Genomic DNA, 18,009 nt, shown 5'->3' with positions numbered 1-18,009 from the left:
GAGAGCCTGGGGGGGGGGGGCGACGGGGAACCAGGAGACGGGACTGTGGTGATAGAGGACACTGGTGGACGAGGACTAAGAGGGGAAACTGGACCATGACTAAGAGGGGACACAGACTGGGGAACTTCAGACTGGGGAACTTGAGAGCAGGAGGGGTCCTCTTCAGAGCCTGGAGGCGTCGACCCTTGGACTGGAGCCCCTTGGACAGGCTGGGCCGGAGCCCCTTGGACCTCATCTGTCGAAGCCGGATGCGATGCGTCCTCCGAGACCACCGTCAGCGCAGGGTGCGATGCGTCCTCAGAGACCACCGCCGGAGCAGGATGCGATGCGTCCACCGGGACCACCGCCGGAGCAGGATGCGATGCGTCCACCGGGACCACCGCCGGAGCAGGATGCGATGCATCCACCGGGACCACCGCCGGAGCAGGATGCGATGCGTCCACCGGGACCACCGCCGGAGCAGGATACGATGCGTCCACCGGGACCACCGCCGGAGCAGGATGCGATGCGTCCACCGGGACCACTGCCGGAGCAGGATGCGACACGTTGGAAGGTTCTGGAGAAGGTGACCACCTCTCACAACAGGTCAGACCCTCCATGGCGACATCCTTCAGTGCAGACCCATATACCCTCCGGACATAAAGGTAGTAATTACCAAGTGCTGGGACCGCTATCAACTCTGGATGGGTGGAGAAGATGACATTTAACCTATCAGCCGCCCGCAGACGTAAGTGGGGGCAGGTTGGCTTGGCAAAGACCTCCCACACAGCCTCCTCGACCAACTGCATCATCCCCTGAACAATCTCCTCCGTCGAGACCGGTCCAGAAGCAGAACATGAGGTGCCGTCCGTGGAACCCGCCGACACCAGCACGGGAGAAGGATCAACCCTCTTATCAGCTCCAGAAAACCTCCGGGACCGCCGCCGTCGTGACCTGACAGGAGGGGTTTGAGGCTGCAGCGGCGTGGTCATGAACCCGCTGCACAAGACGTTTGCAGCAGGCCTGGACAGAGGAGTGGAGCCTCTGCGTGGCTCTGGCCTGATGGCCAGCCGCGTTCCCCAGAACGGTGACTCCTGCTCCTTCTCTAGCTCCATAAACTCCAGGAGCATGAGATCCTCCATGACAGGTACGATGAAAAAAAAGAAGAAAAAAAAATACTCCAAGTGCTGTGTCAGCGTTGGGTCAGATTTTTGGCCAGATTATTCTGTCACAAACAGAACTCAGAAGACCCGTGAAGACGCCAACACAGTAAAAATATATATAAAAAGTCTTTATTGAAAGCAGAGGTACCTGGAGGGCAAGGCTGAGGCAGGTTCAGAGGCAGGCTAAGGTCAAAGTGGCAGGCAGAGAGCAAGGCAGGGGTCAGGCAAAAAACAAGGTCCAGAGGCAAAGATCAGGCAGGGTGGATGGCTGGAGAACTACTGGCAAGGCTGTAATAATCTGGCATCTGTTGACTGGATGGCTGGTTCTTTTATAGCAGGGGAAGCAGGTGAATGGGATGAGGCTGATTACAGGAGCAGGTGGAATGAATGGAGCTGATTGAAGCTGACAGAGGTTGCTGGGGAAAGCAGGGCTTGGCTGGAGCTTGGTGAGAGGACAAGGTGAAATGAATGAAGGTATAATGAGGAAGTGGAGGAGGGTGAAGGACGGGAGTCATGACAGTTTAGGAAAAATAATGAAATTCATTTTATAAACTATTTACTGTCTGAACTAATACGAAGTGTGTTTATGATCCCTGAACAAGTAAAGAACCCTGGAATCGTCTGACTAAACATTCAAAAACCAATCAGGTTGATATTTCATATTTGTATGAAATCATCACATCTTATTGGTCATTATTAACACGTAGTGTCGTTAGTTTTGTCTTATTGCGTTGCAGGAACGGGGACCCTTTCTGTTAAAAAACATTTAAGGTGATTTGTGTGAGTCCACTCTTTTATCCACCTTTCCTGTTTTGGACTTGCCAGGGTTTCCTAGACCTGGCTGGGGTCGTAGCAGGCATTAGTATAATATGATAGTATTATGTTTAGTCTGACTAATGCTAACACGGCCTGCTACGCTAGGCTGGCTAGCAGACATCCTGGCCTTTATTACAGTCACTGTTTTATATTTTTAACTACTTTAAACATCTGCTGAGCCAGAATCAACACAATCTCCACTTTAAATCAGGCATAACCAGCTTCTGGGATCCAGTTTGTTTAATTCATTTGTAATCAAGTAATGTGTAAACCAAGCAGAATGTGGGACGTTTATTTCATATAATTTCCTAAATAAATGACTTTAATTCCATTTAAAACACAGAACTATTATATACATTTAGAACCTGTCTCTGGATACTCAGCTCTGCATCATCTAGATATTTCATCATTTTATTATATGGAGTTAAACTGGAATATTATCAGGACAGTGGTTCCCAAGGACTAGAATAAAAAGACTTTAGTTAAACTAAGTAAAAAGTCTAATTTGACATGCTGAGGTTGTCTTGTGGCTGACCGTAATGCCTACTCGACTCCCTCTTTTCAATCTCACGGCTAAAATCTAATATTCAATCTGATCTTTGATCCATGAAAAAGAGGTTTGAAAACAGCGAACATACAGATCATTTTTGTTCTATTAAACAAAAAGAAAAATCACAGCATATTGAACTCACCTCATAGTGGAGACGTCTGGCCTTAGACAAGGCAGGTAGGGATGTCCTCTTCCCACTGATGTTACGGAAGACTTGAAACACCATGAAACAAAGGAAGAGGAAGTAGAGACAGGCGCAGATTCCTGCCAAAATTATGAACGACAGCTGAAGAAACACCAGTCAAAGAAAAAAAACCAAAGCGTGGAAACAGTGAGAACAAACTTCACATTTTATATTGTAACGCCCAGAAAGGGTCATTTTTCACCTACACATTGACCTACATGCCACCGGTCACCTGCAGACATATTTCCACTCTCTAAAGTGGATTTTACATCCATCTTCCAACAAGCCAGGAGATTCTGCAGTGGTTGTTGACATTTCAGGAGGACCAAGATGTCAGCCTGTGTTCCCAAACCAAGCCTTCTTCTGATAAGACTGCAGGATTGCACACGCTCATGAACGATGGACTTTTACAGCTCATAAGTTAAATAATCAGTAAATAATATGGTTGAATGAACAAATGTTATTAATGTTTGAATAATCTGTGCCCAATTCAATAATGTCTGGTGAACCATTATCTACACTCAGACACAATGTTCACTAGAGATGAATTAAAGTTAACGTCACAGCACATACAGACTCTTTATCCACAGAACTAGAACATTCTTGTGTCTGGGAAAGGCGCGTGTTCTGAGGTTTGTTTGTTAACACCTCTTTTGTCCTGATTGGCCGTGTAATCATAACATGGGAATATTAAAACAGAACCACTAGCTGAGAGATCCAGTTAGTCTGAGCAGAGCTCCAGACCGGCCAGCCCGAGCAAAACTCTCTGAACCATCAAAGCTTTCTACAAGCCAAAAGCTGCCTGCAGCAGCACAGAAGCTTGCTCCTTCAGCTATTCAGAAACAGCTGTTCTAGACGCAAACGATTTCATCTAACTGTTGTGACTCGGGAGACGTCCTAGGACTGACTTGGTCGCACCGAGGTTTTCCTACGAGCCGCGTGCATTTGGGGTCACCGACTCCTAGACATCTCGGATTTAAACAGGGTCTCCAGGATCGGGTACGTAGACACAGCATGACTGCGTCTGATGCCGTTTTGATAAGAACCAACTTCGTAGTTTAATGCAGACCAAATTCTTTCCACACCCAAACTCCGTTTCTTCTAGCTACAAGGTTCTGATAAACACACACCATTCAGTCACCATCCCATCCACTTACACTCATCCATCACATTCGTCTTGTTTATAGTTGTCATGTTTTAATTTGTTTAGAAAATAAATGTCTTACTTTTTATAAACCTGACTGTCTGAACTGACACGACGTGTGTTTGATCGCTGAAAGAATCCTAAATCTTCTGATTAAACATTCAAAGACCAATAAGATGTGATGTTCTATATTTATATAGAATATAACAGCAACAATATTATTTACCACTTCTACAATATTAACAATTCACATCCGAATCACGATTCTTATTTATAAAGACTCGGAATCGTTTCTGTCCAAAAGCCTTCATTAAAACTGAGAATCAGAATCTAACTGAATCGTGGGTTGTTGTAAGATTTGCATCCCTCGGATACGCTTGCATCCTGTCCTCAGGTCACCAAGACTCACAACGAATAAAAAGTGCAAAAGTTAGATAAAAGAGAGAATAGTCGGTGATGGAAGGGCTCAACAATTTTAGAAAGGCATTGAGTTGGAATGTTTTTGTGGCAGAAATTGTGATTTCAGTTAGATCTACGATTTAGCTTCCGCACAATATTTACAGTGTACAGTAATTCTTTACAAACGCGATGGGAAAGGACTACCCTGCATTACTTTACCAGGCCTGGATGCACTTTTGTCACGAAAACACAGGTAGAACCAACGCCGGCACATTTCACACGTTGAGTTTCCGTAACGCAGCAACAGTTGGTGCTATTGGAAAAATTCAATCTGTTTAAAAGTTGAGAAATCACACTCTCGATTCCAGTGTTTTAGAGCAAATCTCATTTGGCTGCCGGAGAAGCGTCCTCTTCATTTCACACTCACGGGCAGCGCTGGGTGAGAGACAGAAAAGTAGCAGCAGACTAGACTAGAAAGGAAATAGAGATCAATAAAAAGATTCCACCTCTTCTTAAGTTGCCATTGTGTGGACTTCAATGCAGATTGCTTCATGGTACACAAGATAAGTACAAATATGCTAAAAATATGCAGAATATAACATCCAAGATGAATGTGCCGAATTTGCAATCCAAACAGACCAAAATGGTCCTCCAACAGACTACAAAACTGACTATAGTGCTGATTATGAATGTTTTGCAAGTGGAGGTTTCGCTGACGATGGAGGAGCGGACGTAGGTGACACATCTGTCAACTGTAAAGTCACTTGGGTATTGTCCTGGTTCCTGCATGCAAATATGACACCGTTTGGTATGAAAACCCTGTAACTCTTAGGATTGTGATGACATATCGATGATGATTCCTACTCTGGATCTACTAGGTAACAAGACATTCCAGCGGCCGACAGCTACTGGATGTGTGGTGGTGATGCTCTAATGAATGTTTTGCCAAGTTTTCGGGTTGGGTTGTGTACGCTAGTACGTATGAAAGTTCCAGTGACTATCTTGCATGAAGGTGTGAGTGAATTACTCCAGCTGGAGACTACCAATAGACGTAGGATGAAGAGGTATGATGTGTTTGATCATAAAGTACATCTGAATGCCATAGGTTTGCCCACAGGTGTTCCTGTTGAGTTTCAGGCAAGAGATGAGGTAATAGCTGGTGTAGAGTCAATTCTTCCTTGGATAGCATTAAATAAGAATGTGGAATGGATCAACTATGTTTATTTTAATCAGCAAAGAATCTTAAATTACACAGCAAATAACCTCGGCCTCCTGGGCGAACAGCTTCCTGCCACAGTCACGATGACTTTGCAGCACGACCAGGCTTTGGACTGGCTGTTGGCTGAGAGGGGTGGGCTCTGTAAGTTTCTAAACTCACATGGGCAAGAATGTTGCACGTACGTTCCGAGTAATACGGCCCCTGATGGTGCGTTTACTGAAGGTATGAGGAAGTTGAAAGATTTAAAGATAGAGCTGAGGGAGAATGCAGGCAGGGAAAGCTGGTCCTTCGACCTCTTAGCCCTCAAATTGGGTCAGTGGGGAGCTATTTTAGTAAAGACGGGAATTAGTGCAATAGTAGTACCGATTCTGATTTCTCTATTGGCATGTTGCATCCTACCTGTTGTGAGGAGGCTGTGGGAGCGAACTCTGGCTGCTCAAATGAACCTTGCTGCTTCGTCTCAATACGTGCAAATGGAAATGGCTGCAATGGACTCGGCACGGTTCCCGATGTGTCTGGAGAACGGGACGGCTGAGGAGTAATCTGTGAGTCCCGTAAGGAATGTTGTTGATGTGGTTACATGTACTCGACTAAGGAATCGGCCTCAAAGTCCTCTTCCAGCGACAAGACCCCTGCAGCAGTCATCAATCAAACAGAACTTGATTCCTTTGTTTGTTCACTCCATTTTTCAGCTCTGCAACTGGGACTCTGAGCAGTTGTGTTATTACATCAAGTACACTCATTACACTCACTGTTATGTTGTCTGTAGGTTTAGCCACGTCCACATCACTTAGTCGTTTAGTCGTGTCCACGTTACTCATTTATTTCACATAAGTTAGCATTTTTAACCGCATATTCACACACAGTTACTGGTTGAACTGTTGCTAAGGGTAATCATACTCAGTTATACTCATACTTTTTATTCTCTGTTGAAAGTTTTAACTTGTTCATTTTCTCTTACGTGTATTTTTTTGTTGTTCGATGTTGCCTAATGTCTGCCATACGCTTAAGCTAGCCTTGTATGCTCACTCTGTGCTTTATGTGATGGTCCTGTTTGGGCCAGGAGGTCAGGGAGGAATTTTCCTGTTAAGAACAGCGGACAGGTTTGTGCCTTCTTACAGTGTGTGCGTACATTTTGATGTATTGACGAGTTGGTTAAAGACAGCTAATACTTACTCCATGTCTGTGTACTCGTCAAGTGTTGATCTGCAGTTACTCAGTCACTACATACATACATACATATATGGTTCATATACCTGATATACTTCATTTGCTTGGTAATGTTAGTTTGATGTTATGTTTCTCCGTTACATATTGTGTTGTTTTTTTGCTTTTAGTTAAAAGTCACGTTGTGTTTGTCATTTATTTGTTTCACATCCATTTAATGGTTTATGTTAACATCCATGTAGTGGTACATGTTACGCCGGTGTGCCTGCTACCCACGCCAGTTTTCACCCCACAGGGAGGACTGTGGGAGCCAAAAGCTGTGTTCCGTACGTGATGTGCTGCATCCTGTTTTCAGTCCAGTTTGTGTCATTTCGAGTAAGACTGACTTTTATCTGAAGGCTTATCTGAAGTCAAGAGCAGCAGTTGGATCCTGTTTTGTAGAGGTTTGATGGGAAAGGGGAGACTCCCAAACAGTTTCAATTCATGTCTGTGTGAAAGACTCGTCTCCTGAGGAATCTAAGACTGACGTCAGCAAAGTGTACAAACGGTCCCTCATTTTGATGTGAGGAGGGCTTTTTACGAGGAGGTGCTGCCGAAGCTGGGCATCTTGCTGTCCCAGACAACTGTGGTTGTAGAACAGATGGTAAAATAAAGCCCCGCGCTGTCTGACGGGCAAACTTGTCTAATTCTCTTGTGTCTTGTTAAAATCCAAGAACTACAAAACCACATCCAAGATTTATATCTGCTGTAGAAGCACAATATGGATCAGGCTCAGCTCCCTTAGCTCCCCGCCTCCACCCCCACTCACCGATGACACTGTAACACTTTAAATACCAGGAGAAACCCCGGGTGTCTAAAATAGTGACTCAACAGATCCTGGATCAGTCAGACGCTCTACAGTTCTGACAATCTCACGATTGCGTTGTTTAAAATCACAAATCTACAGATTGTTTAGCCCTAATTTAGAGTATAAATATAAAACAGCAGCGCCGTCACATATCTGAATTATTTCTCATTATAATTATCTGAAGATCCCTTTTTGATTCATCTTGATGCCAAGAAAGACAGACAGAGTCCTATCAGACAGCTGGCACCACCTCACAAACGCTAATTAAAGAGGATACAGCAAGCTCGGTTCCAACATCCGAGGCCCAGATGCTGTAGAAGGGATTCGTTAGCTGGACGCCCCTGGTGACAAAAACAAAGACAAGAGTGTGAGAGAGAGAGAGAGAGAGAGAGAGAGAGAGAGAGAGAGACAGAGAGAGAGAGAGAGAGAGACAGAGAGAGAGAGAGAGAGAGAGAGAGAGACAGAGAGAGAGAGAGAGAGAGAGAGAGAGAGACAGAGAAGAGAGAGCGAGAGAGAGAGAGAGAGACAGAAGAGAGACAGAGAGAGAGAGAGAGAGAGAGAGAGAGAGAGAGAGAGAGAGAGACAGAGAGAGAGAGAGAGAGAGAGAGAGAGACAGAGAGAGAGAGCGAGAGAGAGAGAGACAGAGGAGAGAGAGCGAGAGAGAGAGAGACAGAGAGAGCGAGAGAGAGAGAGAGAGACAGAGAGAGACAGAGAGAGAGAGAGAGAGAGAGAGAGAGAGAGAGAGAGAGAGAGACAGAGAGAGAGGAGAGAGAGAGAGAGAGAGAGAGAGAGAGAGAGAGAGAGAGAAGAGAGAGAGAGCGAGAGAGAGAGAGAGAGAGCGACGAGAGAGAGAGAGAGAGAGAGAGAGACTAAAGGTGAAACCTTGCTACCTCTCACACATGTCAAAGATGAAGAGGCAGAGGGAACCTAGCACGATGGGTCCGACTTGCTTCCAGTAGACAGAAAATCGGTTCCTCTCCGTCTGATCCTGAGATGGGACAAAAACAGGAGGAGAAATATTCCATAAGGATTATCTCTGACTGATGGTTTAATGTGTTTGATGATCAGAAACATTTTGTGTGACAAACATGTAAAAGTATAAGAAATCAACAAGAGGGCAAATCGTTTCTCACACCACTGTATGCGACGTGCCGTTTTCTTGTTTGTAGTCATGCTAATTATGAACATTTATCAGCTGATAAATCTCTAAGTATGTGACAGGCGTGGTCGAGACACCCATCACTAGTTTTCATTTAGATTGCACTACAGCATGTGTGTGATCAGTAAGGCTAAGCGGATTAGAAAACAGCTCTCTTAGCCCCGTTAACTTGCATTCATTTGTTCCTTCTTCCGTGGACCCATGAGCCGACCGGAAAGGGAGGAGACTTCGGCTCCCTGTGGGCTTCAAATTCTAATCCAGGGTCAAGCGTGGGGTGACGGTGGCACAGGAGTTAAGTGCTCGCCCCGCAATCGGAAGGTTGCAGGTTCGAGTCCCGCTCAGTCTGTTGCTGTCGTTGTGTCCTTGGGCAAGACACTTAACCCACCTTGCCTGCTGGTGGTGGTCGGAGGGACCGGTGGCGCCAGTGCTCGGCAGCCTCGCCTCTGTCAGTGCGCCCCAGGGCAGCTGTGGCTACATCGTAGCTCATCCCCACCAGTGTGTGAATGTGTGTGAATGGGTGAATGACTGATTGTGTTGTAAAGCGCCTTGGGGGGTTCCAGGACTCTAGAAGGCGCTATATCAAATACAGGCCATTTACCATTTTACCAAGCGTAACCCCAAGGCTAGTTACAACCGGCTTCCAACAAGGTGAGAGAACATCCGGGTTGGATATAGCACCTGGGTTTGACATAGAACTCGGGCGAAAGATGACGAGCTCAGTTTCATGCTCATTAAAGAGCAAGTCACACCAAAATCGACCTTTTTTGCTGATAACTTGCATAAATAAGTGTATAATAGTGTTGTAGACATGTGCAGTTGTTTTTTTGTTTTTTTTCTATTTTTGCATTTTCTTTAAAAACTCAAAATTAAGCCTAAAATCTTCAGTCCAGCGCCCTCTTCAGCTCAAAAACATTCTACACAAACTTACAACAGCAGTTTGAAAACTTTCTGGACCAATGGGTGAAAGGTCACACACAACGTAACCAGGTCCATGTAAGGGGACCCTAACCCCAACCCAGGTGTCAGACCTCTGTGGCAGTAGGATATGAAAGCATCGCGGTCTCAGCCAGGCTTGTAGCCGTGGACTCAGATTAGCCACAAGTGTTTATGCTGTAGCTTAGCTGTAGCTAGCATTAGCATTGAGTCAGAGTCCCAGCAAAACTTCTAGTGTTATAATTATTTAGTTCCAGTAACTTGGCTGTTAGATTGTAGTTTAGTGTTTTTTACATGTGAGTCTTTCAATAACTTGGTGGAGTTTGAACCGGTTATGCTGGTTTAAAGAGCGTTTCACAAATTAGTTCAAACTGTTCCAGTAATTAGCCAGATCCCGCCGACTGCCGCTTCCCCAAAACGGAGATTTTGGGTCCAATCTGAGGTAAGTTAGCTAAATAATTACTTTTAACAGCTTCTAAAGATCGTTCTCTACCTGTACTGTTGCAGCTATAATTGCTATATTTATAATTACAAAGTAAGAGAGACGTGGTTCACGTAATTTAGCTAATCAGTCCACACTGCTGCAGGCTCAAAGCGTGTGTGTGTGTGTGTGTGTGTGTGTGATTATGTCACAGACTGGTTCGGGTTGAGTTTTTGTACTAGTATTGGACCATTCCCATCTGTACCGGGTTGGCCCGGGCCGGGTAGCGTAGGTTGTTTACATATCTGGGTGGCCTGGTATTGTTCCGGGCCAACCAAGGCTCATTCTCAGCCCTCTTCTGGAGGGGGTCTGCTTCAGGCCGACCAGGGCCAACACACCCACTGCTGACAGCAAATTCACACCTTCCATTAGAGCAAGCCTCTGATTGGTGGGTAGAATCAGCCCACATGGGCTTAAGATAAGGATGTGTGGAATCAACCGGGCCAGGCTGGGGCCGACTGGGGCTACCCGGCCCGGGCCGACCCGGTACAGATGGCAATGGCCCATTAGGTATCAGCACTGATGCAGAGCAGGAGGGACACTGATGAGCAGCTCCTCCTACAGCAGACCTGACCCGGTTCTGAACTGGTGCTGAGTCCGGTTCTCATTAGAACATGTGTGACTCTGGACCCTGAGTTAGCTCAGAGAGCCATCAGATCACTCACCAGCCGTGTTATAAAGCACATATATTAGTTTGTTTTGTACACGATCTAAGTTACTATAGTTATTATATTTTTCAGGCTAAATCTGCCCAAGACGGAAGTGGTCCTCCTCCAGCCTGCACCGGTCCAGGCTAGAGCCTTGCAGGTGAATTATTTAACCATCTGTCTTTCTTTACCTTCTAGTTTTAAAATGATGTCATTATTTTAGCTTATTGTTACACGTGTGTTGCTGCTCTTAAAAACAACTATACATATATTTGCTGTTTCTTTATATTTCACACAGCCTCCCAGCAGCTGTGTGTCTGACACTGGGACCTAGGTCTGGGCGATGTGGCAAAAATACAATATCACGATTTTTCCAATATTTTATCACGATTTCGATTTCATCACGATTTTTTATCCATGAATAGCATAACTTCAATTGCATATTAAAGAAGAGAAACATTGAATAAATAAACATTTATTCATATTAGGGATAATCAGCACAGTGCTAACACACTTATATTTTAAACTCACACCAGAGATGATAAAAGCCCTGAGAGAAACAATTACAAAAATCAGTTTTTCTCGTTTTTAAAGTAACTTAACATAAATTAAAATCGTAAACATATTTAAAGTGCATGTCAAGTGTGCCTCAGAGTCTTACCCCACCCACGTATCAATTTTGAAAACTGCAACATTAGTAGGCGTTGCCTGGAGGACCGAGAGGGCGGAGCCGTGGCAGTGACGAAGAGACGGCTAACTAGACGAAGCTAGCTCCCTTCACTCTGAGCAGTCATTAGAAGTGGAGGACGTTTCTCCCCCTCCTTACCCAGACACTCGAGAAGAAAGGGACCAAGTCTATTTGGAGGAGACAAGCGGACATGAGCCTTATTGTTTTGAGCTTGTGAGTTGCCTGAAATTACTGGAACCGACCCAACAGACCCATCTCTGAACGTAAGTAGCCGTTAGCCATAGCATTGGATTAGCTGCAGGGTTTGTCTCCATGGCCCTAAAAAGCTAGTATTCAGCATGTTTTAGAGATTTATCTGCATCAACACACCTGGTTTTAATCAGCAACAAACAGCTGAGCTGCTTAACAGCTTATCTAACCTGTTAAAGCAGGAAAATCCACTGAAACGTGCTGGATAGCAGCTCTCCAGGAGATCTGGGCTCAAGCTAGTCTGCTGCATAAAGTTATGAAAATATACCATGAGAAAATTATTCTGTAATGTGTTCAGCCCATTAAAACTGCCCTGATTTCATTATTTATTTACTGATAATAGCTGCTCTTGGTTGCAGGTGATCCTCTGGTGTCTGCAGCTGGTCTCCTGCTGATGTCGTCGGGATCAGGAACTTCCAGAAGAATGTGCCTTTCAATGACTCTTTCCCCCTTATTTGTTATATTAATTAAATAAATCTCAATTTATATATTTCCTGTTTTTGTTCATGTCCATAAATACTTAAACATGCTTGAAATTAAAACGAGCTTTTAACAGTGAGGTGCTAGTTTAGTTCATCACAATAGAGCTAGTTAAACATGCGACAATGTGATAATTCAATTAATGTAATTTATAAATATCCATTAAAATATCAAAACTGGAATCAAAATGAGATATTTGGCAGCACAAAAAACTTGTCAAACACAATATTTATTATAATAATTGTAGGCAGACAGGAGACAGAGCTGATGGAGGTTCTCAGTCATCGAAGGATGGCTGAAGGCTTTCCAGGAACAGGAGATGTGGTGTTGTCTCTTCTCTCTCTATTCTGCCAGATGAGCTGATAGGTTACAGGTGTGTGAGGACATCCTCATGCTGTCATAACCAGATGACAGGAGTTATCAGGTGATCAGCCAGGCTAATGATGAGATGCAGAAAGAAAACAAATCATGCAGAAAGAAAACAAATCCAGGACAGTGTACAGTAATAAAAATAATATGTGGTGTTGCTTACCTTATGTGCTCTTATAGAGTTATTAACGTGTGCCTGCCTCATGGTGTAGAGTCCATATTTTGCTGAGTGTCCTGCAGTAATGCAGGTTATTAGTTAATTTACTTTTGATAGCAAAAACAAAATATTTAATTTAAAAGTTATTTACCAGGTGAATCAGCTCACACGTCACCACCTGGTGGTGACCACCAAGTGTCACAGGGCCAGAATCAGTAGCCTCCTTCATGATGTAATCACATACTTATTTAATTGTTAATATCTTAAAAATTCAGAAATGTTTTAATTTTTTTTTACCTTGAACAGTTCACTGAGCTTGCACTGTCACTGAGGTGGAAGCTGGAATCAACAGCAGACACCTCACACCGTGGTCTTTTCAGGAGGTGTGGATGCTCTGGGACCTTCTGGAAGATGAATTTCTGTCATGGTCCCTGTGTCACAAGACACTGAGGCTGTGAGCTCTATAAAAACAAAGAAGCAGCACATTTATAAATGTTTAAAAGAGCATAAAATCACTTGTAACAATCTGTAAAACAAATTAAAACTAGAAGGTAATAAAATGTTTACATAGAAGATTATTAAAAATAATTCACCTTTGCTACGGGTAACACCACGTCAGCCTGGACAAGTGCATTCTTGCAGATTACTAAATCAGTCTGACAGCCAGTGTCTTGGGTAGATTTAGCCTGAAAAAAAATAGAAGCACATTGATGTTTATAAAGTCAGATAAAATACAAAAGAAACTGTCCCATATAGGCGCTTTATAACATTCCTAGTGTGTGATGTTATTATAACGTAAAAGTCAGTCACATATGATGTGGAGACCCTGAAATGCGACCTCCTGAACAGAATTCCTCACGGAACCGGGTCACGCTGTGCTAGATTTCACGCTGTAATGCTGTCTGTCAACTAGTGCTGCGTCAGTTTAGAGTCACTGTTGCTGAATTACCGACTGACACAAAAACAACCCGAATTTTCTCTGAGCCTGACAGTCATGTGGACCATTTTGTCGGCCAGGGCTTCGAGATATGTTCCGATTCGCCGCTGATTCTAACCTTACATCCCGTTCCACATTTTGTGAACTTGACAAAATAGCCCGAAGGCAGTGCAGACTGATATTAGCTAAATGGAGTGAACCACGTCTCTCAAACTTTGCATTTAGGTAGGAAATTGTCTTTAGAAGATGTTAACTTTTATTTAGCTTACTCACCTCAGACTGGAGCCCGCCATGGTGGGGGAGCAGAGTCGGTGGGCTGCATCTAAATCGCGGAAGAGCCACGGTGGGCACAGCCTCCCTCTTGGAACGGAGACGTGCAGAATCGCGGGTAAAATGCTGGTTGCAAACTACAGCACCAGGCGGGAGCTGAATCTTTTCCAGACACGCAACCACTGGCGCCTAATTTCTAAGTCCAGCGGAAAGGAGTGCAACCCGACAGAGCTCCGCAACCATACTACACTACACCATCTCACCATGCTAACACGATATGGAGCACTAAACCCGAACTACTTTCCTAATTACACTAACAGCCAAACAGTAACTAAACTACAATATCCAACAGCCAAGCTAACACTAAATAAGTATGTATAACACTAAAAGCTATGCTAAAGACTAGGATATGCTAATGCTATATGCTAATGCTGAACTACGGCTAGCCTACACTCTCATGCAAATCCAACTCCCAACTCGCCACAAGGCGTGGCCGAGACTCCCGATGCTTTTATAACGTTGACACAGAGCTGCTACGTAGTACTCTACTGGATTACGTAGTATCTTACTCTTTAGCCATTGGCTAAAATTTATTCAAAATGAGTCAAATTCTATGTTTTAAGCTGAAGGTGGAGCTATACTGTGGTATTTAGGCAGAATTTTTAATTTTTTAAGAAAATGCACCAAAATGCTAAAATAATGAATACACACATTTAAAACACTATTAGACACTCATTTATACAGTTCATCAGCAAAAAAAAGTTAATTTAGACGTTACTTGCTCTTTAAAGAGCAAACATGTCAATTGCAAACGTATTGTGCAAACATTCACTTGTTCAAAATACTATGTAGCTCCCAGTTGCTCATGTAGTGGATAGTTAAGCTCAAATACGGCTCTGATGTGCGGCTGGACCAGAGATCGCTTGTGGTAGCAAATAACTGCGCATTCTGAATATTTTCTGCAACTCTCACTTTGCATTCAGCGTACATGCGTGGAACGGCGGTGCTCGAAAAATACTTGCGGCTGGAAAACTCGTAGCGCGGATCCAATGTTTTTATCATGTTCCTACTGTCCGCCTGGGACACAAATCTTTAACCAAGTGGTACGTCACTGGATCTGTCACGCTGTTCCATCGTCTGCTGTCTCTGTCGTAAGGAGTGAGTTTTGTGAGTGTTTATGTTAGCGTTTGCTGCCCGGAAGAAGCACTAGCCGCTGCAGCTTTAGCTACCAGCTGGCTCTCATTGTATTGTTTGGGATGTCTTCTTTTCAAGTGATTAAACAAGTTTGTGGTGTTGCCATCACTCGCCTTGACGCTCTGCTTGTAAATGACGTTTCGCTGCTCTTTATCATCTGGTGAAAACCCAAACCAGTTCCATATAACGGACGAGGCGTTCCTCTTCGGAACGAAAACCTCGCTGTCGCTCTCAGCCGCGGCCGAAGCCATGTTTGTTCACACGCAGGTGAAAACAAGCGGGGCACTGATATATTACTATGACTCACTCTGATTGGTTAAGGGTCAAACAAAAGCATGTCATTCACCTGAGGTAAGTTCCCTTTTCATTCAGAGGCAAAATTTCAACAGCAGAGCTGTGAATCGTGATAAAAAGGTCTCTCAAAAATGACAGACCGTCAGATGTGTAGATCGTAAAACGGTCTAAAATCGTCGTATCGCCCAGCCCTACTGGGACCATGATGGGAATTCCACCCAGAGCAGCTTCTACACTCCTGAACAGACCCAGGTGTGGTGGAGAGCTTCTGAGCAGCTTCCATCTGAATGACAGGACAAGCTGTATGAACTGTTCTAGGTAAACAATATTATAAATAATAATATTGTACTCTTTAATCTGTTATTTTCTCACATCTCAGCCTGGCTGGTCACCACTGGAGAGGAGTAGCTTCCCAGACTCACACCAACATCCAGTTTTACCTCAGGGCCTCCTGATCTACCAGAAAAACCTGTAGCTCCATCCTTGCTCTGCTCTCCACATGTTTCACATCTCTGGAAGCGAACTCCCACAACACTGTGATGTTATATATATATATATATATATATATATATTAGGGGTGGGCCGTTATCGGCGTTAACACGCTGCGACAAAGCCAGACTCTTATCGCGCGATAAAAAAATGACGCCGTTAATCTATTCTCAAAGTTGGGTTGGGGTCTGGGTCTATACTAAGTAAGCTATGATGACTTTCACATTGCGCGGATGGATACCTGGTTGGCGCGGATGTATACTCGGCGCGGATCATCGTACGTATGGACGGACGCCAGGCTCGCGTCTAATGTTCCCCATGCAGCCGAACAGTTGCACTTTCGCCACCAGCAGCACTTCTCCCTTCTTATCGCGCGGGACAAGTAAATAATTTATGTACTTTCATCAGAGTTTAATCCATAAATCCGACTTTCATTCTTTTTAGACAACAACAGCAACAGTTGGCTTCTGCTCATACAGGTGAGCTGTGGCATCATTTCCAGCTCTCGCTCCCATTCACCAGAGGCGATCCTACATGCAAACTTAAGGGGGGCATTGGAAGGGCACCCCAGAAATTTAACCCCCTCCCCAGGCTAGATAGTTTGTGTGTGTGTATGTATGTACTGTATGTGTGTGTGTGTATGTATGTACTGTATGTGTGTGTGTGTGTGTGTGTGTGTGTGTGTGTGTGTGTGTGTGTGTGTGTGTGTGTGTGTGTGTGTGTGTATATATATATATACATTTTTCTTTAGCAGGCCATATTGTGCAGAAGAGAAGATCTAGTTTGTCACCAGACAATGTGAACAAGCTGGTCTGCTTGAGTGACTGGTGGAAGAAGGAGAAATAGAGCTTGGACTGATTGACCAAATGCTACTGACTGTAAATAGTTAATCATGACCTATTCTGTAGATCTACAGTGCAGAATTTGTTGAACTGAATAAACAGCTATTAAACACAAATACTAATTGATCATTATTTATTTTCATTGTCAGTTATCGTAGTAAAACTGCTTCATCAGTCTGTGATGCATTATTGAAACAAGAAATACGCCTCCATTCTCAAAGACTTGCTTTTATTCATTATCTAGGTAGCACACACATATGCCTTTGGCAGAATTTGAATGAGCCATTTTAATCTAGATTAATTCCAAGATTACAGTGAGATGAATCTAGATTAAAAAAATTAATCTATGCCCACCACTAATATATATATATATATATATATATATATATATATATATATATATATATATATATGTATATATATATACATATATATATATACATATATATATGTATATATATATATATATACATATATATATATATACATATATATATATATATAATATATATATATATACACGTTCCGCTGCGGTTTCTCACCAGTATCAGCTGATGGAGGGTTAGGGTTGGGTTTAGTTTCGTTGCGCCGTTCGTGTCAGCGGACACGGTAGGGTCGGGGAGGGGGACGGGGACGGGGCATGACGCTTAGCCTGGTGGGTGGCCAAGCAAAGCCTGGCAGGCCGCCAGGCTTATAAAGCGCTGGAGGAAACGCTGGACAGTCGTCAGTTGTTAAAGTCAATATAAAGTGTCTCTTAATAAAAAAGATTCAAGATGAAGCGAATTAAATCAAAGCCAATGTCCTCATGTGTGCACGCAGGGTCTCAGGAGATTAAACATTACTGTACCATGAGATGTTCTCCACAGAATATGATCCAGAAGGACAGGAGCATGGAGTAGAAGATTCCCTGTCTGATATCTCCAAACAGCAGCATCCAGGTCCAGTTAAACCCAACTGAGAACCACTCCACTGGGATGTTAATGAACGTCATGGAGATGCCCAAAGCAAAGATCACCCTGAGGAGAAGAACATCATCATCATCATTTATTTATAAAGCACCTTCTTACAGTTTTTGTGCCCAAGGTGCGGTACATGATACAGTAAACCCACTAACTTTGTACAATTAGGCACAATTTCATTAGAAGAATGAAAAATAAAACAATAAAACATCTCACACCCAAACAGTAGCAGTGAGAGAACAAAATACCTCAAATAAAACTAAACTCACTTCAGCTCTTTTATAAGTTTTTATTAAAGAATTTGAATGGGTCTTTAATAGGAGTGTAACGGTTCACGGGAACCCTTTAGGTTCAGCCTTTCTGGTCCACTTGCGTACCACTTTGGTGTATTTT

General features: G+C 43.7%; 1 protein-coding gene and 2 long non-coding RNA genes across 4 annotated transcripts in view; 1 reads left to right on the top strand and 2 right to left on the bottom strand.

Annotated features, from left to right (window-relative positions):
• The window catches only part of wls (Wnt ligand secretion mediator), a 60,938-nt gene that overhangs the window by 4,211 nt on the left and 38,718 nt on the right, over nt 1–18,009 (bottom strand). The window contains exons 6-9 of the mRNA XM_070541827.1: nt 17,505–17,673; nt 8,359–8,456; nt 7,746–7,809; nt 2,651–2,794 (exon numbers count right to left, since the gene is read on the bottom strand). Coding sequence (XP_070397928.1) covers nt 2,651–2,794; nt 7,746–7,809; nt 8,359–8,456; nt 17,505–17,673 — 475 coding nt within the window. The remainder of the gene's footprint in view (nt 1–2,650; nt 2,795–7,745; nt 7,810–8,358; nt 8,457–17,504; nt 17,674–18,009) is intronic.
• LOC139061894 (uncharacterized) lies at nt 11,504–12,113 on the top strand. Its single transcript, XR_011515539.1, has 2 exons — nt 11,504–11,639; nt 11,985–12,113. It is a non-coding gene; the product is annotated as an uncharacterized lncRNA (long non-coding RNA).
• On the bottom strand, nt 12,303–13,408 carry LOC139061893 (uncharacterized). 2 transcript variants are annotated; one of them, XR_011515538.1, is made up of 5 exons: nt 13,225–13,408; nt 12,929–13,092; nt 12,783–12,854; nt 12,638–12,708; nt 12,303–12,499 (listed from the first exon to the last, which is right to left on the bottom strand). It is a non-coding gene; the product is annotated as an uncharacterized lncRNA (long non-coding RNA). The 2 variants fall into 2 exon arrangements; XR_011515537.1 differs by having other exon boundaries at nt 12,348–12,542.

Source organism: Nothobranchius furzeri, chromosome 11 (genome assembly GCF_043380555.1).
Source record: "Nothobranchius furzeri strain GRZ-AD chromosome 11, NfurGRZ-RIMD1, whole genome shotgun sequence".
NCBI lineage: Eukaryota > Metazoa > Chordata > Actinopteri > Cyprinodontiformes > Nothobranchiidae > Nothobranchius > Nothobranchius furzeri.
This window is presented reverse-complemented; position numbering and strand designations above follow the sequence as displayed.